We start from the raw sequence: 23786 nt of genomic DNA, 5'->3' as shown, positions 1-23786 counted from the left end.
AAGAAAGAAAGAAAGAAAGAAAGAAAGAAAGAAAGAAAGAAAGAAAGAAAGAGAGAAAGAACAGGAAGAAAAAAAAGAACCACAAAGAGACACCAACAGTAAGACAAATCCAGGTGTATGTTCACCATCCCAGGGGTGGGACAAAAGGGAACTCAACTGTCATGGTCTTGGAAGGCCCTTCATCATCAACCCGCATGACCCGGCATGATGACTATCAGCCGTGGTTCTCCCCGCAGGAAAGCTGGGGTGTGGGGGTGGGTGTGTACCTTCCCCAGCAGCCCTGAGCTTTGGGCCAGGCATGTCAGGGTAAGGCTGGCATACATTGTGGCCTCAAATCCTGGTGTCCCCAGTTCCTTCCTACCCTTTTGTGGAAAGGTACCAGCCGAGACCCTAGTTGCCCTCATTGAAGAGCTTCAGGAAAACAAGAGGCTGTGTTGTATTCCCTCCCAAACACCTAGCTATTTCTCTATCCTCCCCTAAAAAGGAAGAAAAGGCAGGAAGGACCATCCTCTCTCCAGTATGCTGAACTGGAGAGAATCAGGAATCCCTAGAATACTTCTAAGTATGAAACACCGTGCCCGCCCATTCCCAGGGAAAGGTGGGGGGCAAGCAAGATAGAAGGGGATGTGAGAAACTGAAGCCTCGACTGGCTTTTAAATTTCTACAGTAGATGACGGGAGCACGAAGTTCCCAGAAACAAAGTCCTAACGCACCGGGTCCCAGCAGAGTCGGCGGCTCTCTGCAGAGCAAGAATGTCTGCAGGGCAGGAGTGAGTGTAGACTTTGCCGCCCTTCAGGACTCTGGGTTACTTCCATCAAGATCCCCCAAAGCCTCAGTGCAGGTCAGTGTTTCTCAACTTGTTTTCATTACTGCCCAGCTAAAGAGCATTTTTAGACTTTTTCTTCCTAATCGCCTTCCTAATGAAATATTCATAACACAGACACTGAATGTATATCTGCTTCTGTACTATATGTGTATCTGTGCTTTATATGAAAAAAGAACAAGAGTTCTTTTGTCCCCCTGCCTCCTCCCACCCCCAATCAACTTCCCCTTCTTGATATCTCTGCCTCCATTGAGAATGCATAGTTTAGAGATTTCTCTGTGTTCTCCCTGGACAGGGGCGGGGGTGGGGTGGGGTGGGGGGAGAAGAGCCCCGGTGGTCTCAGGCAGTGGGATGATTACACCATCCCCCAGAGATCTTGTACAATTGAACACTACATTCTCCAAGCACTAACTAATTTTTGGTCATTTTATTCATTTAACTGCTATGTATTTATTTATATTTGTTTGTTTTGCCAATAGTTCTTATTTTTAAGAAGAATAAATACCAGTTATTATAATTGGTATAATAACTGGTATTTATTTATTTTAATGGAAGAATAATCAACATACACTATTGTATTAGTTTCAGGTGTATAACATAGTGAGTTGGTGTTCATGTTCGTTACAAAATGATCACCCCAGTAAGTCTAGTTCCCTCTCTCACAGCACCAAGGTGTCACAGTATTACTGGATATAGTCCCTGTGTTGCACACTACATCCCCATGTCTTATTTATTTTATAGCTGGAAGGTTATACCTCTTAATCTCCTCCACCGAGTTCATTAACTATGGAGAAAGCAAGTTCTCAGAGAGTCTCTGCGACGCCAGTCAGATCAGCCTTAATAACAAACCCCCCACCACCCGCCGCCATTTGGAGCTCCCAAAACCTTTGGCCGACTTCCCTGCATCTTATCAGGGAGGGAGGAAAAACACAGAGTTCTGATCCCTTTCTTGAGCATCAGACTCACACCCCACCCTTGGGATCTTCAGACTGGAGCTCTAGAGAAACCCTAATCATGGCCGGAGGCTGAGGCCAGCAGCCCCACCGTCGGGTGACACATGACCCTGCTATTATTCTCCTCTGCTGACACCAAGACCCAGCTCCTACCGGGGCTTAGGCGACCCTGCACCAGCTGGCAATCATCCCTAGGAACAAGATACGGGCAGGGGGAGAGGAGTGAACTTGCTGGATAGCTTGTTTGCCTCCAACCGGAGTCCAGAACAGGCATCTTTTGATGCACAACCGTGTAAGTTTGATCTGGAAGTCATTGAAGGAGAATAAACACAGAGCAGAACCACACAATGTCGCTTTTTTTAATAGCATCACTTCCCCTGACTCTATTAACACCTCTTTCCACTGAATTCAATGAGCCACTGAATGAAGGCTTGTGGCAGCTGCAAGGCACATTTGGTTGCTCCTCTGGATACAGAATTCACAGTCTAAGGAGCCCAGCCCCATGGGCTCAGGCCCTCCACCTGGGGTGGCTTCACTTTAGAGGCCTCCAGGGCCACAAAGGGAAAGGGAGAGATCAAACATTCCCGGAGGGACAATGGTGAGAAACAAGTGAAAAATGGCTCCTGCGAGATTTTAATATTCAACTAAAAATCCCCCCATATTCCAAGAGCCGTAGCTCTCTCTGGAGCAGGGTAACAGAGAACATTCTGCAGCTTCCTCCCACCAATCCAATGAGAGTCTGGGGCTGCCCATCTGGTGTAGCGATCAGCAAAGGTCCATTGCCCCAGGGGAGGAAGGAGTGTTTCCAGTCTCCCGGGAAAGTTTGGCACTTGTGCAGGCCCAGGACCTCCACGGTTGCCCAGACGCAGGCCCAGAGCCCGAAGCGCCTGAAGGCACGTGTGGGCAGTGAATCTTCCTGCCGGGCGGGGTCACCAAGGTTGAGGAGGTACAGCTGGACCGCCACAGTGGAGGCCCTAGACAGAAATCTTTATGAAGTGAGAAAAGACAAGGTGCCCCGCTGCCAGGAGAACCACCTGTGAATTTCAGCTGCCCAAAGGATGAGAAGCCAAGCCAAAGCCAACAGGACCCTCTGACCATCATCTCCGGGCACCTGGGCCCCTGGCTCCCAACCCAGCAAACAAGCACACCCTTCGACCAAACACAGGTCCAAGGCCTAGGTCCAAGGTCCACATCAGTTCGGCTTCCTGGCAGGCCTTGGGACAATACCAGGCCCCACACTGAGCCCTGGGGAGAGAGAAATCTTCCCCTTAGTCTCCCTGTCTCCAGTGGGGGCACACTCCATATCCTGGCTTTACATCCAAAAAATGGGTAACCGGAGCCCCTCACCTTTCTTCTCTGGGTAGTGATAGCTTCTTCTGAAATGAAGGGTGCCTGCCTCCCCAGTCTTGGGACAATGTGCAGGACTACAGATTTAAAGGCTCAGGAGCAAGGACTTTAAAGGTATGAATGCTATGAGTATAAACCATCTTAACCAACTGCTTACTTTTCAAATTGGATTTACAAAATTAAAATCCTATCAAAGTTTTTAAATTTAAAAAAAAATAAAAGTAAACCTTTCAACTCAGTAAGAAGATGAACAACCTGATTTTAAAATGAACAAAATACTGCAGTAGACATTTCACCAAAGAAGATGCACGGACAGCTGAAGGATGCCTGAAAAGATGCTCAACATGATTAGTTATTAAGAAAATACAGATTAAAACCACTATGTACCTACTAGAATAGCTAAGATTTTAAAAATAGTTAATACCAAATGTTGGCCAGGGTGTGGAGAGACGAAAACCCTCATTCCTTGCTGTGGGAATAGAAAATGGAGTAGCCATGCTGGAGAACAGTTTGGCAATTTGTTTGAAATGTGAAACATAAACTTACCAGCCGACCCAGAAATTCTGCTCTTGGGAATCTGTCCAAGAAAAAGAAAAACATGTCCACCCAGGGACATGTGTGCAGAGATCCATAGCACCACCACTTACGAGAGCCTCAAACTGGAAACAACCCAAATGTTTGTCAACTGGTGAACAGGCCACAGATGGTGATAGGGCCCTATCATGGAATACTACGCAGTGACAAAAAAGAATGAATTCTGAATATAAGTGATGCTATCGATAAACTTCAAAAACATTAGACTAAATGAAAGAAGCCATGTACAAATGCTCATATTGTAGAATTCCACTTAGATGAAAAGCTTAGTAAAGATAAGTCTATAGAGTCCAGATCTGCAGGTGCCCAGGGCTGGAGGAGGCAGTGGGGTGTAACCAGAAGCCGGTCCAAGGTTTCCTTTTGGAGTGATGGAAATGTTCGCTGGTAATGGCTACACGATGCTCTAAATGTGCTGAACTCATTGAACTGTATGTTTATGATGGGTGAATTTTATGGTATATAATCATGCTTCAGTAAAGCTGTTAGAGTACCAATGTCATCTCAGATTCAACCTCAGGCAGCAGCTGCTGAATTATTTCAGTGATTCTTAATTGGCAGGGAGACTCCCACATATTTTAAAGAAAAATGTATCTCAATCTCAGTTGACACATAAGTTCATGGTGATGTGATATCTCATGCTCATCGTTGGTGGTGCTTTTGGACCTCACATTAGACGTTAGTCCTCTTTAACACCAGTACACTCTTCCAGAACAAGAAGAGGAGAGGACACTGCAAATGCCAATTCGAAGATTATCGTTTTTCTTACAGGGAGAAAAATGTAAATTCGGAAACAGTTGGGGGGGGGATAAAAAGCAAAATAAAAAATAAAACAAAAATTAAAAAAAAAAGGCAAGCTTACATTTATGATTAAATGAATGAGGCAAAGCTGACAGAATTTCTCAAGGATGATGTCAATTCTGCAATAATGAGACCATGTTTTGCAATACTCCGTTTCTGGCAGGTGGCTTTCCTCATCTAGTCTCACCAATGGCCAGCACAGAGGAGGTCACCAGGCACATAAAAAGAGATGGTGTCGCAGAGGAAGAAAGTTGATTTGTTCCGGGCCCAGAGGCAGGGAGCAGCTCTGGAAACTGCCCAGGCTCAGGGTCCTGGAGTTTGGCCTTCCAGTTTCTCCAACCCCCAACCCTGTCTCTTCCTTAAGGTGCAGCCCCACAAAGCTGCACCCCCCGCACGGGTTCCGCGAGCCTGTCCGGACAGTGGGTTTGTGTGACAGCACAATTCCTTGCCCTGCGAGAAGGTCTGGCCCACGCACAGACAGCTGGAAGTCACTTCGACCCCCGATGACACCGTTCAAAGCCTCCTCTGTTTGGCTTTTTGATTCCTGATTGACATTCTCTGGCAAGTAGAGATAAATGCAGGCTGAGGACAAATGTTGATCCGCTCTGACTATTCTCAGCGAAAGACTTTTCAGAATAACAAACAAAACAAAACAAAAACTCTAAAACATTGGTGTGCTTAAGGGACTGAATAGAGCCCAAGAGGTCCAGGGAAGCAGGACCCGGCCTTTCAAGGGGCTGGCGAGTCCGCCGAGGAGTTAATTGTTCGGGTGTACAATGAGTTTATTCTGACCACATACAAAGAGCTTTCTCTTCCAGGTCCTTCAAAAGCAAATGTGTCAAAGGGGCCAGAGGAGGAATCTGTATTAATGGCAGCTCTTGGGGTCTCTGAGACTGAGGAGCCTTGGAGAATGAGGAAAAAAGAAATTGCCCCCCCCCCCCCCGAGATTCGGAAGGTCTCTCCACGATCCCAAGCCCCCTTTGAATCTTGGGCTCTGCCCAAGCCATGTCCATCACCGGCCACCCTCCCTCGTGAATTCTTTTAGACCGCCATTGGTCGTCTTTTACAAAGACATGGAGAGAAACTTCAGCCTGGCGGAAGTACTGGAAGGTTCTTGCTTTTGACGGGACCACATTTATGCCAGAGCCACCAGCCGCCTCAGCTTGTGACTCAGGGACCCAGTGTGGAAATCGGAATGATGTATTCTGGGCATCACAGGGAGACACCGGTGCCTTTTGCAAAAGTCCCTTAAGACCCTGGACCATTCGGCCCAGGTCATGATCCCAGGGTCCTGGGATCGAGCCCCGCATTGGGCTCTCTGCTCAGCAGGGAGCCTGCTTCCTCCTCTCTCTCTGCCTGCCTCTCTGCCTACTTGTGATCTCTGTCTGTCGGATAAATAAATAAAAACTTAAAAAAAAAAAAAAAAGACCCTGGCCCAAATCATGTGAGGAGGAGGATGGAATTTTAGTCAACATTTCCTGAGATGCATGTCCCAGGAACAATGAAGCTCAGAAATGTACTATGAGCTTTCCTAATCCTGATCTTTGAGAACAGGGGCTATCTGGGCACCTTGGGTCCTTTCCAGAGCAAGAGATCAGTGTTTTACATTCTGTCTACCCACCTGCACACTCCCTCCCAAAAGAAGTAGAAACAAGCTCAAAGCTGTTTTTTTTTGCAAACAATTCCCTACATCCTCAAGCTCCACATTCCCCTGAATAAGAGCAAAAACATGATGCTGGTGAAAAAAATAGACCAGACATGGAAGAAGAAGAGAAGAAAGAGGAGGAGGAGGGAGAGGAGGAACCACCAGCAGCAGAGTCAGTTCCGAGCTGGGTTCACAAAGAGAACTGGGCTAGTTTTTTTTTAACTCTTTATTTTGAAAAAATATGATGGATTCCCAGGAAACTGCAAAAATAATACAGGGAAGTTCCATGTACGTCTTGCCCAGTTTCCCTCGATGGTAACATCGTCATAGCGAACCTAAATATATAGGCAACCTACAAATATGTAGGTTACCTCATTGGACAATATCAGAGTCACAACATTGACGGGGGGGGGTCATCCATGGACCTCATCCACATTCCGCCAGTTTTACGTGTACTCATGTGTGTATGTGTGTCGGGGAGGGGGGTATTTCTATGCAATTTTATCCACGTGCTAATTCGTGTGCCACAATTAAAAGACAGAACTATTCCATCACCATAAAGATCTCCCTCTACGGCCCCTTGATCATCACACGTGCCCTCCTCCACCCCATCTCTCACCCCTGGCCACCACTGATCCTTTCCCCATCTTTACAATTTTGTCTTTTCTAGAATGTTATTTAAATGGAATCATGCAGGAAGTGACCTTTTGAAACCAGCTTCTCTCACTCTGCATAATGACTTTGAGGTCTATCCAAGTCGTGGTTTGCACACACGGACGGGTTGTGCCCTCTTACCGCTAGATCATGTTCCACGGGGTGGAGGCACCGAGCTGTGTTTCACCCACAGAAGGACATCTGAGTGGTTTTCCTCTTCGGCTACCACAGATAAGGCTACCGTGATCATCCACATTTGGGTTCTTGAGTACACACAAGTTTTCATTTGTCTGGAATAAAGGCTCGGGAGTGCCATTGCTAGATTATAGGATAAGTGTTTGTTTTGTTGTTCACTCTGTAAACAAACTTCCAAAGTATATCTCCCAGAGTGTGTATCATTTTACATTTTTACCAACGATGTGTGAAACATCCAGTTTCTCCACAGCCTTACCACCATTTGGTATTGTCACTATTTTTTTTTCTTAATTTTAGCTATTCTAGTAGGTGTGTAGTGATATCCTCTCATGATCTTAATTGGCATTTCTTTATGGCTAATGATGTTGAACATCTTTTTGATGTGTGTATTTGCCTTCTGCATCTGAGCTCTGGCAAAATGTCTATTCATGGATTTTGTCCATTTTTTTTTTAAGATTTTATTTATTTATTTGACAGACAGAGATCACAAGTAGGCAGAGAGGCAGACAGAGAGAGAGGTGGAAGCAGGCTCCCCGCAGAGCAGAGAGCCCGATGTGGGGCTCGATCCCAGGACACCAGGACCATGACCTGAGCCGAAGGCAGAGGCTTTAACCCACTGAGCCACCCAGGTGCCCCTTTTGTCCATTTTTAAATGGAACTGCTTTTCAACAGGTTGAGTTTCTGAGAGCTCATTACATGTTCCAGATAGAAGTCCTACACTGGATATGTGGTTGGTAAGTATTTCCTCCCAGTCTGTACTTTTTTTGTTCTCTTAACAAGATCTTTCAGAGCAAGTTCTTAATTTTGATGAGGTCAGATTTCACAAATTTTAAATTTGGGGGATCATGTGATTATAGTTCTAAGACAAAAAAGCTCTAGACTCATCTACCTATGGTTTCTGAGAATCTCCTCCTATGTTTTTTAAAAGTTTTAATAGTTTTACATTTTACATTTAAGTCCAAGATCCACTTTGAATTCATTTTTGTGTAAGAAAATGGGGTTTGGGTTGAGGGCTTGGGGTTTCTTGTTTTTGTTTTTGCCTACAGATGTCTAGTCACTACAGCGCCATCCTCCTCAGAACTGCTTTCTGTCTCTGTCCCATCAGTTTGCCAGCCTTGTGCGGGCCTTTCTCTGTGTTCCTTGCTCTGCTCCACTGATCTATGTGTCTATCCCTTGGCCGACACCACACTGTACTGATTACTAGAGCACTGTAGGTCTTCACCAGGGTATTATGATTTCAACTTCGTCACATTCTGGAAAAGGCAAAATTATGGAGACAGTAAAAAGAGCAGGAGTTGCCAGGACTGGAGAGCACGGAGGATTTTTAGGACAGCGAAAATACTCTGTGTGATATTGAAATGGTGGACACGTGCCATTATACACCTGTCCATTTCCACAGAAATGACAACACCGAGAGTGGGCACTAATGTAAACCATGGGTCCTGGATGATGATAACAGGTCAGTGAAGATTCACTGATTATAACGAATGTGTCACTCTGGTGTACACGTTGATAGTGGGGCGCCTCTGCCTGTGTGGGGGCAGGGGTTGTATGGGAAATCTGTGTACTTTCCTCTTAATTCTGCTGTGAAGCTAAAACTACTCTAAAAAAAAAGTCTTTTTTTTTTTAAGAAAAAGGAAATGAGACAAACATTTTTAAAAAGGGAGAGGTCACAGCATTTGTTCAGAAGAATACAGGGAAGCATGAACTGAAACTTTATCAAGGGTCATGGGGGAATAAAGCATGAAAGGTCTCTTTGTTTTTAAAAGAAATCAGAGTGATACCTCCCACTTAATTTTTCATTTTAAAAATGTTTTAGCTCTTCTATCTCCATTGCCTTTCCATGTAGACTTTCAAATAAGCAGCTTCTGGATCTCTGTTTTCTTTCAGCTGGCACAGAATTGGTACAGCAGGACCCGAGAGTGGTGATTCGTCAGCCTCTCCCCCAGGAGCTGCGTGGTGCTCTGAGCTGGAGACAGGGGCTCAGATGTGGCCCAGAGACCTTTGTGTGCACACGCGGAAATCTCTGCTTCCATCTGCGTTGCTGGGTCAGGCCTGGAACTGAACTCAATCAAGGGACAGCGAGCCAATGAACAAATTCTCAATGGCCTCACAATCTCTGAGTCCTCACCTGGACGTGGGGGACCCCACAAAGGTACCAGGCAGTGGGATCAAGAACGTGAATGGCAAGTCATCAGAGAGGGAGACAAACCACAAGAGACTCTTAAGTACAGAAAACAAACCGAGGGTTGCTGAGGTGGGTGGGGGATGGGACAACGGGGTGATGGGCATTAAGGAGGGCACGTGATATGATAAGCACAACTGATACACAACTGATGAATCATTGAACTCTATATCTGAATCTAATGATGTACTATATGTTGGCTAATTTAATTTAGATTAAAAATAAAAAAAGAACTTGCCAATGGGCCATGCTCATCCTAGGCACCTTCGCCAAGGGTCTTTCCTTCGAGGCTCTGGCCAAGGGGACTACCAAGCAGGGCTGTGTGGAGGGGCCACCTGGTTTGCCTCCCAGCAGAGGTGACAGCTTCCCAGCACCTAGAAGCCTGTGCCTCCTGGGGAGGCTTTCCTTCCCCCTGAAGTGAACCTCTCTAAGAAAGAGGCTAAGGGCCATTAGAACGGGAGTTCCACAAGGCCGAGCTCTTATCATGTTCCTTGTTGCTGGGTCCTCAGTGATCGTAACAAGCCTGGCACTTAGGAAACTTTCAGTAAATATTTGTTGAATGAATAATGAGAAACCAAGTAGAAACACCAGAGGTTACACATAACACCAGGGACGCAAAAGAATCCACGACTAGGAGGCTTTTCCAGATCCCTAAAACCCCTTTCCTCTCCAGTCCTTGGAAATGGGATTCAAACTCTTCATTTGGAATCCTCCACGCGTAACTTTCTTTCAGAGACCCCAGCATGGGGACTGGGTGGAGGACAGGGCTTGAGCACATGGAGCCAAGCTGGGGAGTGAGGAAGGAAGGAGACAGGGCACATGCACGTGCGCTCGAGCATACCCACGCACACCTGTCTACACTGCAAAGCTGGTACCCTGACATGCCGGGCTTGGTCAGCGTGGCTCAGGGCCCCAGCAGGCAGTAGCCACACACACGCAGACAGCAAAAGGCTGCCTCCCATGGGTCTAGAGCTGCCTAGGCCCGCTTCTGTCTCAGCAGGTGCTGTATTCAAATGACCGCATCTCCCTGGGGAAATCCAGTGTGAGCAGAGGCCAACCCGTTGAGGTCATCAGCTGCCCATCCCCACTACGTCCAACCCCAGATGGTAGGGAATCAGACTGTTGCCATCTGACAACCACGCTGACAAGTCAGCTACTGAGCTTGCCTCTCCCTCTGTGCTGGGGGAGACGAAAAGAGGGGAAGCTGAGAAGAGGGTAGAGTCATTTGAGCAGGAGGGCCGCTCCACGTGTAGAAGATCCTGAGACAGCCCGAGATGTGCAGCTCAGGGCAGTGAGGCGAACCTCATTCGGGTGTGCTGACCACAGGAGGGCTGGGGCTGGGAGCCACACCGTCCCCGCCGTCTGGGATGCTTGCAGCCCATCACCCCTGCCCGAAGCACATCCCTCAGCCCTCAGTAAGCGTGCTGCTGAACCCATCACCTGAGTGACAGGTCGTCCAAACTGACACCAACCTGTAGACCAGACTCCAAGAGAGTCTAAAAATGGAGACAGAGAAAGAGACCCTGAGACAAATAACTGTGACTCACTCTTTACTTAAGAGCACAGGGTACGAGCAGCTCTTGGGGGATTCAAGGTGGGCTGGGTTTGGGGAGCTCTGCCCCTCTCCACCACTGGCTCGATGAATACAGAAGTCCATGCAGAAAATGCAAGCAGAGTCTGCTAAGTCTGCTCACTTTCCTTAAACGGCTAAATCCCAGATATCTTACAAGTAGGAAATATGCAAACTCCAGAAAACCCCTCATGGTCCTCAACCTTCCCTCGCCGATTACTGAAGCGTCAGCCGGGAATCTCCAGGGTCCTGGGTGCTCAGAAGAAGCAAGCTCCCAGAGAAGGGCCAGGAAAGAATTTCACAAGTGCTCTCCACCCATTCTCCCACTTCATTGTTCTACACCCCAAGGTCTTCCCCAGGAGGCTGAGAACTCCCCTCCCGCACCTCACAAGCAATCCTGCCCAGGAGCCGATCTCGACTTTGCTCCTATCCTCCCCAAATCATCCACGTTCCTTCTCATCAAGACCACAAAAACAGGCACCTCAGGAAAATCCACTCAGGGTAAAGTCACGATCTTGAAACACATTTTGCTCCCCAGCCATGTCCCAGCTGTCCAATCCATCTCTACCTCAGCTTCTGCAGCCTTCTACTGTTCTTAGCAGCAGATCGGCAGAGCTCAAGGGGCTGCTGGCAGCCCTCTTCCTCCCCTCTGATCGTCCTCTGAAGCATCAATAAAACACATGTGGAGGCACGTGTGCCCCCCAACTCCCCAAATACACCCCCCCCTTGCATCTCTCTTCAAGGGCAAGGACCAAAGGAAAAGAAGGGGAGGGGAGCCAGGATGGGAGTGCCCCAGATCAATGGATATTTGAAACTCAAACACATGGCCCGGGACCTATGCTGCACTTGTTAATTACCACACATGTTCCCATAAAGGGGTCCGTTAAACACAAGGGGCCCAAAGAACAGAGCGAGGAAAGGACATTCCAAGGGATTAAGTAAATAGTCTGAAGTTCTGACCCTCCTCCCCTCCCAGAGCACATGCATCTGGGTAAGATAACAGCGCCTCCCTCCCTCCTTCCCCCACTTCTCCCCTCGGGCCGCACACCTGTGGACCCCGAGCCTCAAGCCAGGCCTCCTGTCTGGGCCAGCCGCCTGTGACCTGCTACTGCCTGGCTTCTCTCCCTCCTCCCTTCCTCCTGCTATCTCTTGTTGCCTCCTCCCCCAGCCTCCTCTGCTCAGCCTTCTCCTCCTCTCCTCCACAGGACTAATTCCTGGCTGGCAACCAGACCCTCCGTCTCCACACAATACACCTTTTCATTCCTTGCAGGCAGGGAGAACCGATCCTTCTGAGCCCTGTCAGTGGAGCGGGCTCTGAGGCAAGAAGGTGGGGAGAGGAAGGCCTGGGCCTGCTCCTCCCCTGGCCACCCCCGGCGGCCCCCACCACTCTCACACCCAGACCCGGGGCGTCCTTGCTGGGTGTGCCTCTCACCCTGCTCGAGGGCCGGGGCCGCAGCAGGCCTCAGGGCTGTGAGCCCCAGCTCTAGGGAGATCCCGTCTAGGAAACCCCACGTGTGGGCACCAGCTCAGACAAGGGGCCTTTGTGTCTTCCCACCTGCTGCCCTCCGGAGCACATTCCATTCTTAAGTGGCAGCTGAGAGAGAGACCTCGGCGGCCGACACAGGATATTACAAAAGCCCTCTCGCACCCTGTCCCCCTTCCAGCTCCAGCTTCCTGGACAGGTGTGGCTTCAGGTGGTCCTTCCTACAGGTGGCCTGAGCCTGCTTTTCTCCGAGCTGCCCGCGGCAGACAAAGAGGAGAGGATTAGCACCTAAGGTGATCCTTTCCAAAGTAAAAGGAAGGAGAGGCTCTGGGCAAAAGTCAAGTCTCCAGGGACGAGGGCACCCTAGCATCCCCCACCAGGCCTCTGCACCAAAGAGAGGCTCTGCAGAACCATCTGGGAGGGAGGAGCCCATCCGGTGTAGGCGAGCAAGCTGCTGGAAACTAAGCAACTTATCTCTGCGATGAGGCTTCAGACTCTATGCCCCTATTCCGTGCACCGTCCCTGGAGGAATCAGGTGTCCCTGTCCTCTCCCAGCTGGATCAGCAGGAGCCCGCAATGGCTACGGGTCTGTTTCTTTTGTTGTCCACAGGGTGCAAAGCCACAGCAACGTGGGAAGTCCTCCCCTGTACAGTTTAAGATCCCAGACCCCACGGTCCACCCTTCTCGGCGTGGGAGCTCCATTCAGCATCACGGCTTCAGCTCCCTTTGGTGGGGGAAATCTGGGCTGTCGGTTTTGCACGATTGCCGATTGCCTTTTACTATTGCCTCGATCTCGTGCCCCAGAGCAGAGGCGATGTTCCTGAAGTCTTCAGTTGCAACAAGTCAAATTGAAGGCGGCTCCCCATCGCAACTCCAATAAATTGCAGACAGAGACACAAGCCATGCACAGTGTTGAGGAGTTCAGATCTTTGCAGGAAGAAACATTCACACCCCTCTCCCACTTTGCCACCTAGAAGGGAACTGCCAACAGGCACGGCTGCCTCTCCCTGTTCTGGGAAGGACCTGGAAAGGCATCTGCTCCCTTCTTTTTACCCCCATAGGCATTCCTGCTGGCAGGAAGGCCCATTGGTCCGTGTTTTCTAGTGGGATCCTGATACTCCATTTCCACGTCCTCTTGGAACACCTGCACTCAGCCCAGCAGCTTCTCCAGAGTCTCATTTCCTGCATTCAGGGAGGGTGGTTTTGCCTCCTCTTCCCATTCCCATGGGATAAGCATGTAGGGCGGGCTCCAAGGCCTCGCCTCAGTCTCCCTGCGACCACGGGTGCAGGTCAAGCCCATGTACCTCACGCTAATCCTACCCAGGCCCGACGCTCCATGTGGACATTTAAGAACATGAAGTCCCCAAGGCCCAGACACAGGTGCGAAGCCTCAAACTCAGCTACCATCTCCTGGCTGGGCTTTTACCCAAGAGCCCGAAACAGCAGTCCCGGAGTGCTTGCACACGCAATGACATTGGCATTGGTTCTGCCTGCAACTGCTAGAGCGCGCTTGCTCTCTCCCCCTCTCTTTCCCTCTCTGTTATCCCGGTGGTGAAGCCCAGTGTGTCTCACACTGGAAATGTGGTCAGGACAGCCCAGGGACCTAGTCCTCATGTTGGCTGCTCCACTAAGCAGCACTCAGACAAATGCCTTAATTGAGGTTAGCCGCATAATTTGTAGGGCCCGATGCAGAATCAAAATGCAAGGCCCTTTGTTCAAAAAGCAGGAAAATAGTGCCACGAAGGACACTGAACTGCACAGTTTGATCCTCTCTTCCATGGTCTCTCTCCTGACTTGTTTTAAATTTTTCCATTTAATGTTGTTCTACGTAAGAAGGATTAAAATCTGCAGCGTCCCGTGGAAGCCCCACAGCCCGCACCACAAAAGCGATACGCCGACGGGGTGACAAGGACGCGCACACACGCGCCTCCCGGTCCCGCTGGGCTTTCCGTAACAGAACACAAGTTCGAAGACAGGATGATTAAGAATTCCAAAACAACAGCAGCACGGGTTGCAAGCCTGTGAAGCCAGTTTCCTCTTAGTGAAGAAAATCTGATGTACCAGAACAGTTATTAGGGAGAATCAGCGAGGGACCAAAGATGTTCAAACCAGTGTTCAAAACAAGAGAGTCGGGACAGACTTGGACATGACTGCCTTCGCATCCTTTTCGGTTGCCTGCTGCCTACCTGGTAGCTGACTGCTTGAACGGCCCAGGAACCAAGGTTCTCAGGGTCCCTGCCAGCTCTGTATGCTGTGCTCACTCACCTCCCTCAGAAATTCTGGAAGCGTGGACCCCCACCGCCGTATGAGCCTTACTTACCTCCTCCCAGTCCTTCTAGGAAGAAACCTAGAATAGGAATGGAGATTTTCTGTGGGGGGATTTTTAGCCTACACCCAGGCTCCTTCCATCTTGTCTAGAACTCTTCTTGGACTGGCTTTAGAAGCAAACATTTGGATAGAGCATAAAACTCTACTCACCTTTCCTTCCTGAGTTACCCTGGCTCAAGGGCTTGTCGGTGACTGAACCTTGGGTAAAAGGGAAACACAAAACACAGACATTCAGAACGTATCGTGGTTGGTTTCTTTCAAAGAGCTGGCAAAGCCTGCAGCTGTAAGCATATGGTTATGTGTATACATGCACTGTATACATGTCTGGGGACATTATATACAAAGAACGGACATACACGTCCAGTGGTGTTTGCTTCACGTCAATGTCACTGATATCGCAGTATCAGTGAGATGAACCATGATCTCCCGGCAATAATCCTGACCAGATTTTTACAAAACTTCCCTCCACAGAACTCCCTTGGTGAAGGTTCCAGTCACTGCCCCTCACCTCCACTCCCCATCTCCCCCACATCCCGCCACTGCCGTGCTCTGAGCCATATCCAGTCAGTAGGGCCAACTGAAAAGAAGCCCCTCTTACTGAAAATGCAATGATTGACATCCCTCGCTGGTTAGGGCAGGAAATCGGCGATTTTCCATCTGCATTAAGTAGAAAATTGTTGGCCCAATTGTATTGAGTGGGCCAAAATAGTCTGAGGCATGGAAACAATTTTCTAGACGCAGCCTATTCCTCAAAGAGGGTACAGTGTGTGTGTTTGGCCAAACGCTTTGCCCTGCGTCTGCTAGGACGCCATGTGCACCCATCCTGCGGTCCGGGCCCTGTGGCACCTGTCTTCTCCCTGAAGCCCACACATGCAGGCCAGAGACAGCACACCCACGTAAGGACATCTGCGGAGGTCTGGCCACGAAGAGGAAAAAAAAAAAAAGGATTCCCTCTTTTCTCATTCTGTACCATACCTTTTTCTCCATATATTAGTTTTGTGAGAATTCAATTATATTACTCTGCATGTCTTGTTTCTAGTGCATTTGTTTGCTTTACATGAAACTTTCCAGGACATTTGCAAGGAGGGCTCATTCCTGCTTCTCCCCACACCAACCCCAATTAAGGTTTCCAGTTTCCACGTAAACCACAAATAAAGTAAACTTTCCATTTTGGCCTGCAAATCTTGGTTTCCTAATGTAGATGCTTACTGCCTTTCTTACCATTCCCTTATATAGCAGGGCCGGTAGAAAAATGAATAAAGCTTGTGAAAAAAGAAAAATGTTAGGATAGCAGGGCTGTTGGCCCTTGGCATTTCCCATAGCCTTTAGAACAATGTTTTATCCTTTGTTTGCACTTAAAAATTAAAGATAAGTAAATAAATAAAACCTCATAACACACAGATACGAAGAAATATGAAGTGGCTGGTGGCTGGACGGGCTTTCTTGAGTGAGGGCTGAGCCACACCGTGAATTAAGGGAGGGACCCCAAGTCCTTCACCATCTGAATGGAAGTAGGAAGTGTGGGGCTTGTGTAAATCCAAAATCCATGATCCCGTGGGTTGACCTAAGAGCAGAATTTCTCTATGCTCGTAGAGTCGGCAAGAGAAAGGACTTAATGTCTCAGTGGACTAGTGTAGTGGGTCGCTATGAAGCAATGATCCCCTCCCTCGTCCAGTTATCAAAACCACCTCAGAAGCTTCGCAGAGAGGTGGACTCCGGGTCTCACTCTAGACCTGCTGGATCGGATTGTTCTGGGGAGCCTCGACACCTGGGCTCTTTTTAATTCCCTGGGCGCTGCTGCTAACAGCCAGCTTGGAGGGCCACTGGGATGAAAGTTTCCATTCCTCTACATTACGTTGTTGGGGGGAGGAGGAGCAAATATATGGCACCCAGGCCACCACGTCCTCATCGTGTGCCCGTGACGGACATCACTTGTCGATCCTCCAGTCTTTGATGCCGAACTCCCATTCGGTTTTAAAAATCTGTCTCAACAAAGTGCTCCCAAGACCGCTAGCAGCCAGAGTGCCCCGGCTGAAAGCTTAGATGCCATTCTCTAGGAATTCCAGCCAATGCTTGGGAAGAGAGCGTCGAACCAGAAATCTCAACTCAAAATAAGGAAATATATACCCATAGGCATATACTGAGCCGTAGCCCAGTGGACCGCAGAGCAGGTGTGTCAGCGTGGAACGCTCTCTGACCTGGAAGAGGGCTCATGACCACCCGCCATCTTTCCACCAAGTTTCCAAGGTTCCCCCACGAGATGCAGGAGACCAGCGGAGGGGTCTCTCTCCAACTCTTTTCTTTCTTCCCACCCCTCCCTACGGTACCTGAACATACAGGAGTTTTATTCTGCACAGAAGAGCCACTGATGGGCTTCCCATCTGCGGTGACACACCAGCAGTACCCTGTGTAAGTATGGCACTGCACCTGTTCAGGGAAGCGGGGAGGAGGAAGAGAACCGTAAGTTGTGGGTCACCATATCAACAGTCAGCTCCCACCCCTACCAAAGCCTTGCCACCGTGGCGAAGGAGCTCCTTCCACCTCTCACCTAACACCTGTCCCAACTACCTCCTGCAGGTGGGTCAGTCAGTCGACAACATGGATATGTGTCTTCTGTGGGAGCCCCCAGGCCCAACCACAGCAACCTACCTACGTCTTCCTTATGACTTTTAATGCTGAGTATCTTAAATCCTATCGACAGGTCCACTTTGTCTTTCCTGTGAGGGTTCTCACCAAGACCTGAACATTTCCCCCCGCCAAGCATTGGCATATACACTCCCATCCATCTGTAATAAATTCGGGTGGTGAACTAATCTGGCAAGTATAAGTTGGGATGTCACATGGGGGGCTGAAATGACCCTTCCTTAACTAGCAGTACAAGTAGTGGGCTCTTCTTCTTCTAGCTTCTCCCAGCATCCGGTCAGACAGTCGGCCTGCCTACTACCCAGGTGGCTCTCGCGAGACCAGGGCACACACTAGCAGTTGCCCATGAGATGACGGGGGTAAGGTAAGAACAATGTCACTTGACTCTGCAGCTTCTAGTTCGAGATGCCCTGCTGCCCCTCTGTGTAATCATCCTCAAGCCTCCACACTTGGGTCCACCCCGTCTGGGAATAGTAAATTAAAATGAGGCTTTTGCTTCATTTGGGTAACTATTCTCTCTCTCCCAACAGCTATCACTCTGTTCACCTCCTCTCACCCCAGCGCCCCTCTTTCCCACCCATTTTGCAATGCGGAGTTCCTAAACACAAATCAAGGCATCACTCCCCTGCTGAAAACCACTCTGTGATTTGCCACTGGATTAGGATAGAGATTAAGCTCCTGTATGTGGAGCTCAATCCCCCATGATCTGCCCCCTGCCTATCCCCCACAGCCTCATTTTACACCCATGTCTTCACATATACCCTCCAATGGAACCACACTGAACCCTTCCAAGCCTGCAAACACATGCTAGGATTTTATGATTCTGAACATTTGTTTGCTCCAAATATCCAGTGGTCCGGGATACCATTCCCCAACACATCCCCAACCCCCTCCTTGTCCCTTTGTGTTCCCGCCCACTCTGTGATACACTTTCTCTGCAAAGCAATCCCAGCTTCCCCGCCTTCTCTTCTCCTGACCCTCCACATACCCTGGCTCTCTAAATTCAGAGCCCTTATCTCCCCCACCAAGACTGTGACATTCTTAAGGCAAGGGACTGCATGCTGGTTATTTTCTACCTCCTAAGCATCTAGCAGAATGCCTGACATTTACTGTAGGCATTTGATGAGTTGAATAAGTGCTTCATTATCATATTTTCTCAATTCTTGGTCCCCATCAATTCTAAAAATGTAGCATCCATTTAAACAGCCCCACCACATTAAACACGGACCTCAATGACAGGATGGGTGCCAGTGCAAAGACATTAACATGTGAAAAAAAAAGTGCTTCTTGGGATCAAGGACATTTTGGAATCAAGGATAGACAGTAACAGCATACAAACTGGCTAGTAAAGTATATAGGGGTAAGGCAAGAGAGATCTGATGGTCTGGGTGAAATCCAGAAATTATCGGTAAGGCAGAAAAGCTCCACAGTGGCTTCTGCTCTTCTATGGGTACCAAAAGCTATAGTTTTCCCCAAGACAAGGTGTTGTACTACAGACCTACCCATAGAAATCAGGACAAGAACAAGATGGGGGCATCTTACCAATATGATAACTGGATATAAACGAGGCATTTACCTCCACTGCTCCATGTAAAGAAACTACATTCAGTGCCCTTGTTCCAGTACCATATTTTTGTCCCACTTCATCTCATGGAGACATCTGTAAACCCAATGGCTATGGTTGCTGCCACAGATGCTCACCCAAGATCAGTATCTTGGGTTGAGTCAGCGCTACCTTCTGAGAAAGCCTAATGACGGAGTGGAAGAAACCCAGATAGACCTGGGTTTGAATCTGGATCCAGCCAGTTACAAATTAGGCATGTTACTTAGCTCTCTGAGCCCCATCTATAAAATGGGGAGAACACCGCCAAACCTGGAGGGCCCTGGCAAGGGAAACAGACAGGGTGAGTCCAGTGCCTGGCACAGGAGAGGGCTGGGTACAAGGTGACCACGGTGATGATTGCTCCCAGCTGTGTCACAGACACCTGGCAAGCCAGCCCCGTTCCGGGCCAGAGCTCCCTGGTAACCTCCAGAGGTTTGGGTGGGAAACGCTCCTGGAAACTTGGGAGTTTCCCCCTTCAGATTTTGTCAGCCCTGCAGGGGATAGTTGCTAGATGATTCCTCACCAGTGGCAGCATTTTAATGGAGCCTGGCTGGCTGCTTTCTCCTCCCCAGCCAGTAATCACCTGTGGGGAAACCAGTCCCCGGGGCTGGGCGGCCACACTGACTCAATCCCAGGCCCCTTGGCTCCCATGGCCAGAGCCAGCTTCCCTCTCCATGAGGACTCTACCTCCCCACCCCAAGTCCAACACTGGTGCAGTCCTCTGGCCCAGTGCTGTCTGCTGGGGCTGGGTGCTGTGGTCACACAGGCTGCGCGGGAACGGCTGGACAAAAGCCTCCTCCACCCAGGCACGCAGAGTCCCAGCCAAAGCTACTGAAGAGTGAATTAAATGCACGACTATGAGGCTAAACCCAACGCTTTGTTTCAGGGGCTATAATCTGACCTCTGGGCTAAGCAGGTTCCTGGGGCCACAAGCTCACTGAGTGTGCCCATTGTATCCCTACAGGCATGTGGATGCTGCCTCCCAGCCCCCAGCCAGGCCCACAGGCCCAAACACAGCCCCATTTTCCCCAGGGCTCTCAGCATTTTCCTCAGACCAGGCTCCAAGGAATAGACTCCAGATTACAAAATCCTCTGGCTGGGAGGTGCTTCCGAATCCTAGAGAACTAGAATTGAATGGAGGAATTATTGCCATGCTCCTTGGACATGCAGTAATGGGCTCACAGAGGACCCGGGTAAGGTCTCGGGCTGCAGGAACCCAGCAGGTGACCAGCAAGCACTTCCCTTTGCCAAAGGAGCCCTATGTTATTCGCCCATGATTCTCGACCAAGAGGTTGTTTGTAAGCTGTTTTGGGTGGGCGGGGGGGGTTTCCAAGAACTCTTCTAAAGGAAAAAGAAGTTAGGTGGAGAAAGAAAGCAAGGGTCATGGAGTCAGACTGCGGCCCACTTAACTAACTAGTTCTACCACTGTAGTTAAGTTAGCCACTTACCTTTCAACCCTCTGCAGCCTTGGAAATGTTCTTAATCAAACCAAGCCTCAGACTGCCCCTGTCTACTTAAAAACTGGAGATAATTATGGGGCACCTGGGTGGCTCAACCAATTAAGCATCCAATTCTTGGTTTTGGCTCAGGTCATGATCTCAGGGTTGTGAGATCAAGCCCTGCATCAGGCTCTGTGCTCGGTGTGGACTCTGCTTGAGATTCTCTCTCTCCTTCTGCCTCTGCCCCTTCCTCAGCTCGTGCTCTCTATATCTCTTTAAAAATAAATAACATCTTTAGAAAAATAACAGGAGATAATTATACTTACCTCACTCAGTTGTTGAAAGGATTAAATTAGATAATGTAAATAAAGCACTGAACTCACACAGTAAGTGCCCAGTTAAGCTTAGCTATTTATTTTTATTATCATGTTATTTTTCAGCAGCCTATCTGTACACTCAAGAAGGGCACAGCCACATTCCCTGATGGAAACCAAAGAACATACTATTCTGACCAGTCCCAGGGGAAGGGGTAGTCTAAGTTCAGCAAACAGTTTGAAAAAGTTAGTGGGAGAAGGAAAATTGTGTTTTCATACAGAAGTAGTTCAATTACTCTCAGAGGAGAGAAGTAAGGCTTCTTGCAGAAAAGCAGTCAGGCTATAAATTCTATAGAATTGATGGTTTACATACACATAATCAAAGTGCAAATTCTACCAAGTTTGGTTTCCTACTTTGACAACTTATTTAACATTTTAAATTAATAAGTAATCCCTTTTGTTCTACCTCCCGCAACCCCAGCCTCAAATTAATCAACTTTCATATTTAATGGGAAAGTCATGGGCCATGAGGAATTGCAAAGGTAATGAGCCATTTCTAGGATCTCACTGTGCAGCTCTCAAAGCTCAGGGCTGATCGAGTATAGATACAAACATACAAACCATGGAGTTTGCTCCTATTCTCTCTGGAGCATGCTGGGAAAGCTGAAATGTCAACTGATGGGTCTTCCTTCAGAGACAAAAGTGTTTATATATCAACCTAAGTGAAATTACTCATTGCTTAACTATACTGTTGAATATGACTGGCATACTTAATATAGGCTTTTATACACCGAGGACATTGTATGTGAACCTCACAGTAACCATAAATCCAAAACCTAGGATTGATACACACACACAGACACACACATGAAAGAGAAAAAAAGCCAAACATAACACTACAGGAACTCAACCATCATAAAGAAAGAGAACAAAGGGAGAAAGGAACAGAGAACAACAACAAAACAATGAGAAAACAATTAACAACATGTCAATAAATCCTTACATATCAATGATTATTTTATTTATTTTATTTATTTTTTTGAAGATTTTATTTATTTATTTGACAGAGATCACAAGTAGGCAGAGAGGCAGGCAGAGAGAAGGGGAGAAACAGGCTCCCCGCTGAGCAGAGAGCCCGATGCGGGGACTCGATCCCAGGACCCTGAGATCAAGACCTGAGCTGAAGGCAGAGGCTTTAACCCACTGAGCCACCCAGGCACCCCTCAATGATTATTTTAAATGTAAATGGCCTAAATGCTCCAATCAAAAGACATAGGCTGGCAGAATGGATTAAAAAACCAAAACCCATCTAAATGCTGCTTACAAAGAGACTTCTCTCAGACCTAAAGATACAAACAGAGTGAAAATGAGGGGATGAAAAGATATTTACTATGCAAATGGAAGTGAAAAAAGAAGCCAGGGTAGCAACACTAACAGCAGACAAAACAGACTATAAAACAAAGACTATAACGAGAGACAAAGAAAGGCCTTACATAATGATAAAGGGATCAACCCAACAAGAAGATATAAAAATTGCAAATATCTATGCACCCACCATTGGAGCGTCTAAACACAGAGAGCAAATACTGACGAACATAAAGAGAGAAATTGATAGTAACTTAATAATAGTAGGGGACTTTAACACCCCACTTGCGTCAGAGGGGAGACCATCCGGGCAGAAAAATCACTAAACGTACTTTAAAACAGTGTGTTTTTAGGTAAGCAAATTTCATCTCTGACTCATACACTTAAATATTTTTGGCAAGAAGCCCTTTGCATCAACAGCCCAATGGTATATTTCAGGTCAACCTCTGTCCAAATTAAGACAAATGTGAAGTTACTTTAAGCCTGTTCAACATTAGCCCAACTCCCAGACATCTGGAAGAATGTGGGAGGCCAGCACTCTCAACAAACAAACACAGTGAGTAACTCTCGAGTGCGGGGAGCAGAGCAAACACCAGCTCCCAGGATAAAGCAGATCAGGGACTGAAGGCAAGGACTGAAGTGAGAAAAACAAAGGAGACTCCCAGACAACGCATATAGACAACTGCCCCCCACTGCTTCCATGCCCCAAATGGAAAACACCTCTTTTACTTCACAGCGGCTTTTCACTCACCAACGATGATCCCACTGGACCTTCCCAGTCATGCTGTATGCAAGTCCTTTATAGGACAGGTCGGCGGAGCAGAGGTTATGTGTTTAAATGTCACAGCTAGTTCTTAACAGCTTGAGAATTTGGATCCCTGGGGTGCCTGGATGGCTCAGTTGGTTAAGCATCTGGGTTCGGCTCAGGTCATGATCCCAGTGTCCTGGGATCGAGCCCTGCATCAGGCTCCCTGCTCAGCAGAGAGTCTGCTTCTCCCTCTCCCTCGGCCCCGCCCCCCTCCCCCCACCCCCGCTTGTTCTCTCTCTCTTTCTCAAATAATAAAATAAAATAAAATAAAATAAACTTCCAAAGAAGAAAAAAAAAAAAAAGAAGAAGAATCTGGATCCCTGGATTCAAACTGCCATAAAATTTCAGAATTGACAGAGCTGGGGAAAAAAGAAAAAACAAACCGTAATGATCACCAGTCTAACGCAAACATTTCACAAAGGAGGAAACAGGTCCGAGTCTGAGTCCTCGGACACAGCCTGAGTTCTGGCAGCTGGATGTCCCCCAGAACTGAAAGGGAGAAGGAGAAAGGCATGGTCCCTTGTGCCGGCATTTGAGGGAACTGACAGGGTCTCTTTGTGCCTTATAACTCTCTGGCATATGGAACTCTTTTGGGGGAGACGAAGGGAGGGGTGGAGATGGAAATGGGATAAATACTCGAATCAAGGAGGCGGCTGGAAAAGTCTCTTGCTCCAGCTGGGTAAAAGGATGCTTCCGGTGTGGTTCAGGTGACAGTATTGGTGGTGGGGGGCTCCACTGTGGCCCCTGGCTGGCCTGCTTTCCTCTGTCTGTTCCTGGGGGGCTTCTGTGACAAGGGCAGGACCCTACGTCCCAGAGTAGCTCCTCTGTTGTTAGGCATTTGCTCTCCTTGTTGCCAAGGGCCCCCAGATGCCCTAGGCCAGTCTCCCCTGCTTCTAACTCCTGCCACACTGAGATGCTTGTGAAGACCGCAGGTGTTCCAGAAGGTGTGACCAGGAATTACCGGGGGTGAAGCTCTCTAGCCGAATAACTTTGGAAACATTGGGTTAAATAAAATCAAAAGATTTCTTGATTATCTGAC

General features: G+C 48.3%; 1 protein-coding gene across 3 annotated transcripts in view; it reads right to left on the bottom strand.

Moving 5' to 3' along the window:
- Nucleotides 1-23786, bottom strand: part of LOC111148621 (SPARC related modular calcium binding 1) — a 166271-nt gene that overhangs the window by 36987 nt on the left and 105498 nt on the right. For all 3 annotated transcript variants that reach the window (XM_022505347.1, XM_022505345.1, XM_022505346.1), the window contains exons 4-5: nt 16903-17002; nt 14726-14773 (exon numbers count right to left, since the gene is read on the bottom strand). In XM_022505347.1, coding sequence (XP_022361055.1) covers nt 14726-14773; nt 16903-17002 — 148 coding nt within the window. The remainder of the gene's footprint in view (nt 1-14725; nt 14774-16902; nt 17003-23786) is intronic.

This window comes from Enhydra lutris, unplaced genomic scaffold (assembly GCF_002288905.1).
Source record: "Enhydra lutris kenyoni isolate GAN:26980312 unplaced genomic scaffold, ASM228890v2 scaffoldscaffold20, whole genome shotgun sequence".
Classification (NCBI taxonomy): Eukaryota; Metazoa; Chordata; class Mammalia; order Carnivora; family Mustelidae; genus Enhydra; species Enhydra lutris.
Note: the sequence above shows the minus strand (reverse complement) of the source record. Positions and strands in the feature narration are given on the sequence as shown.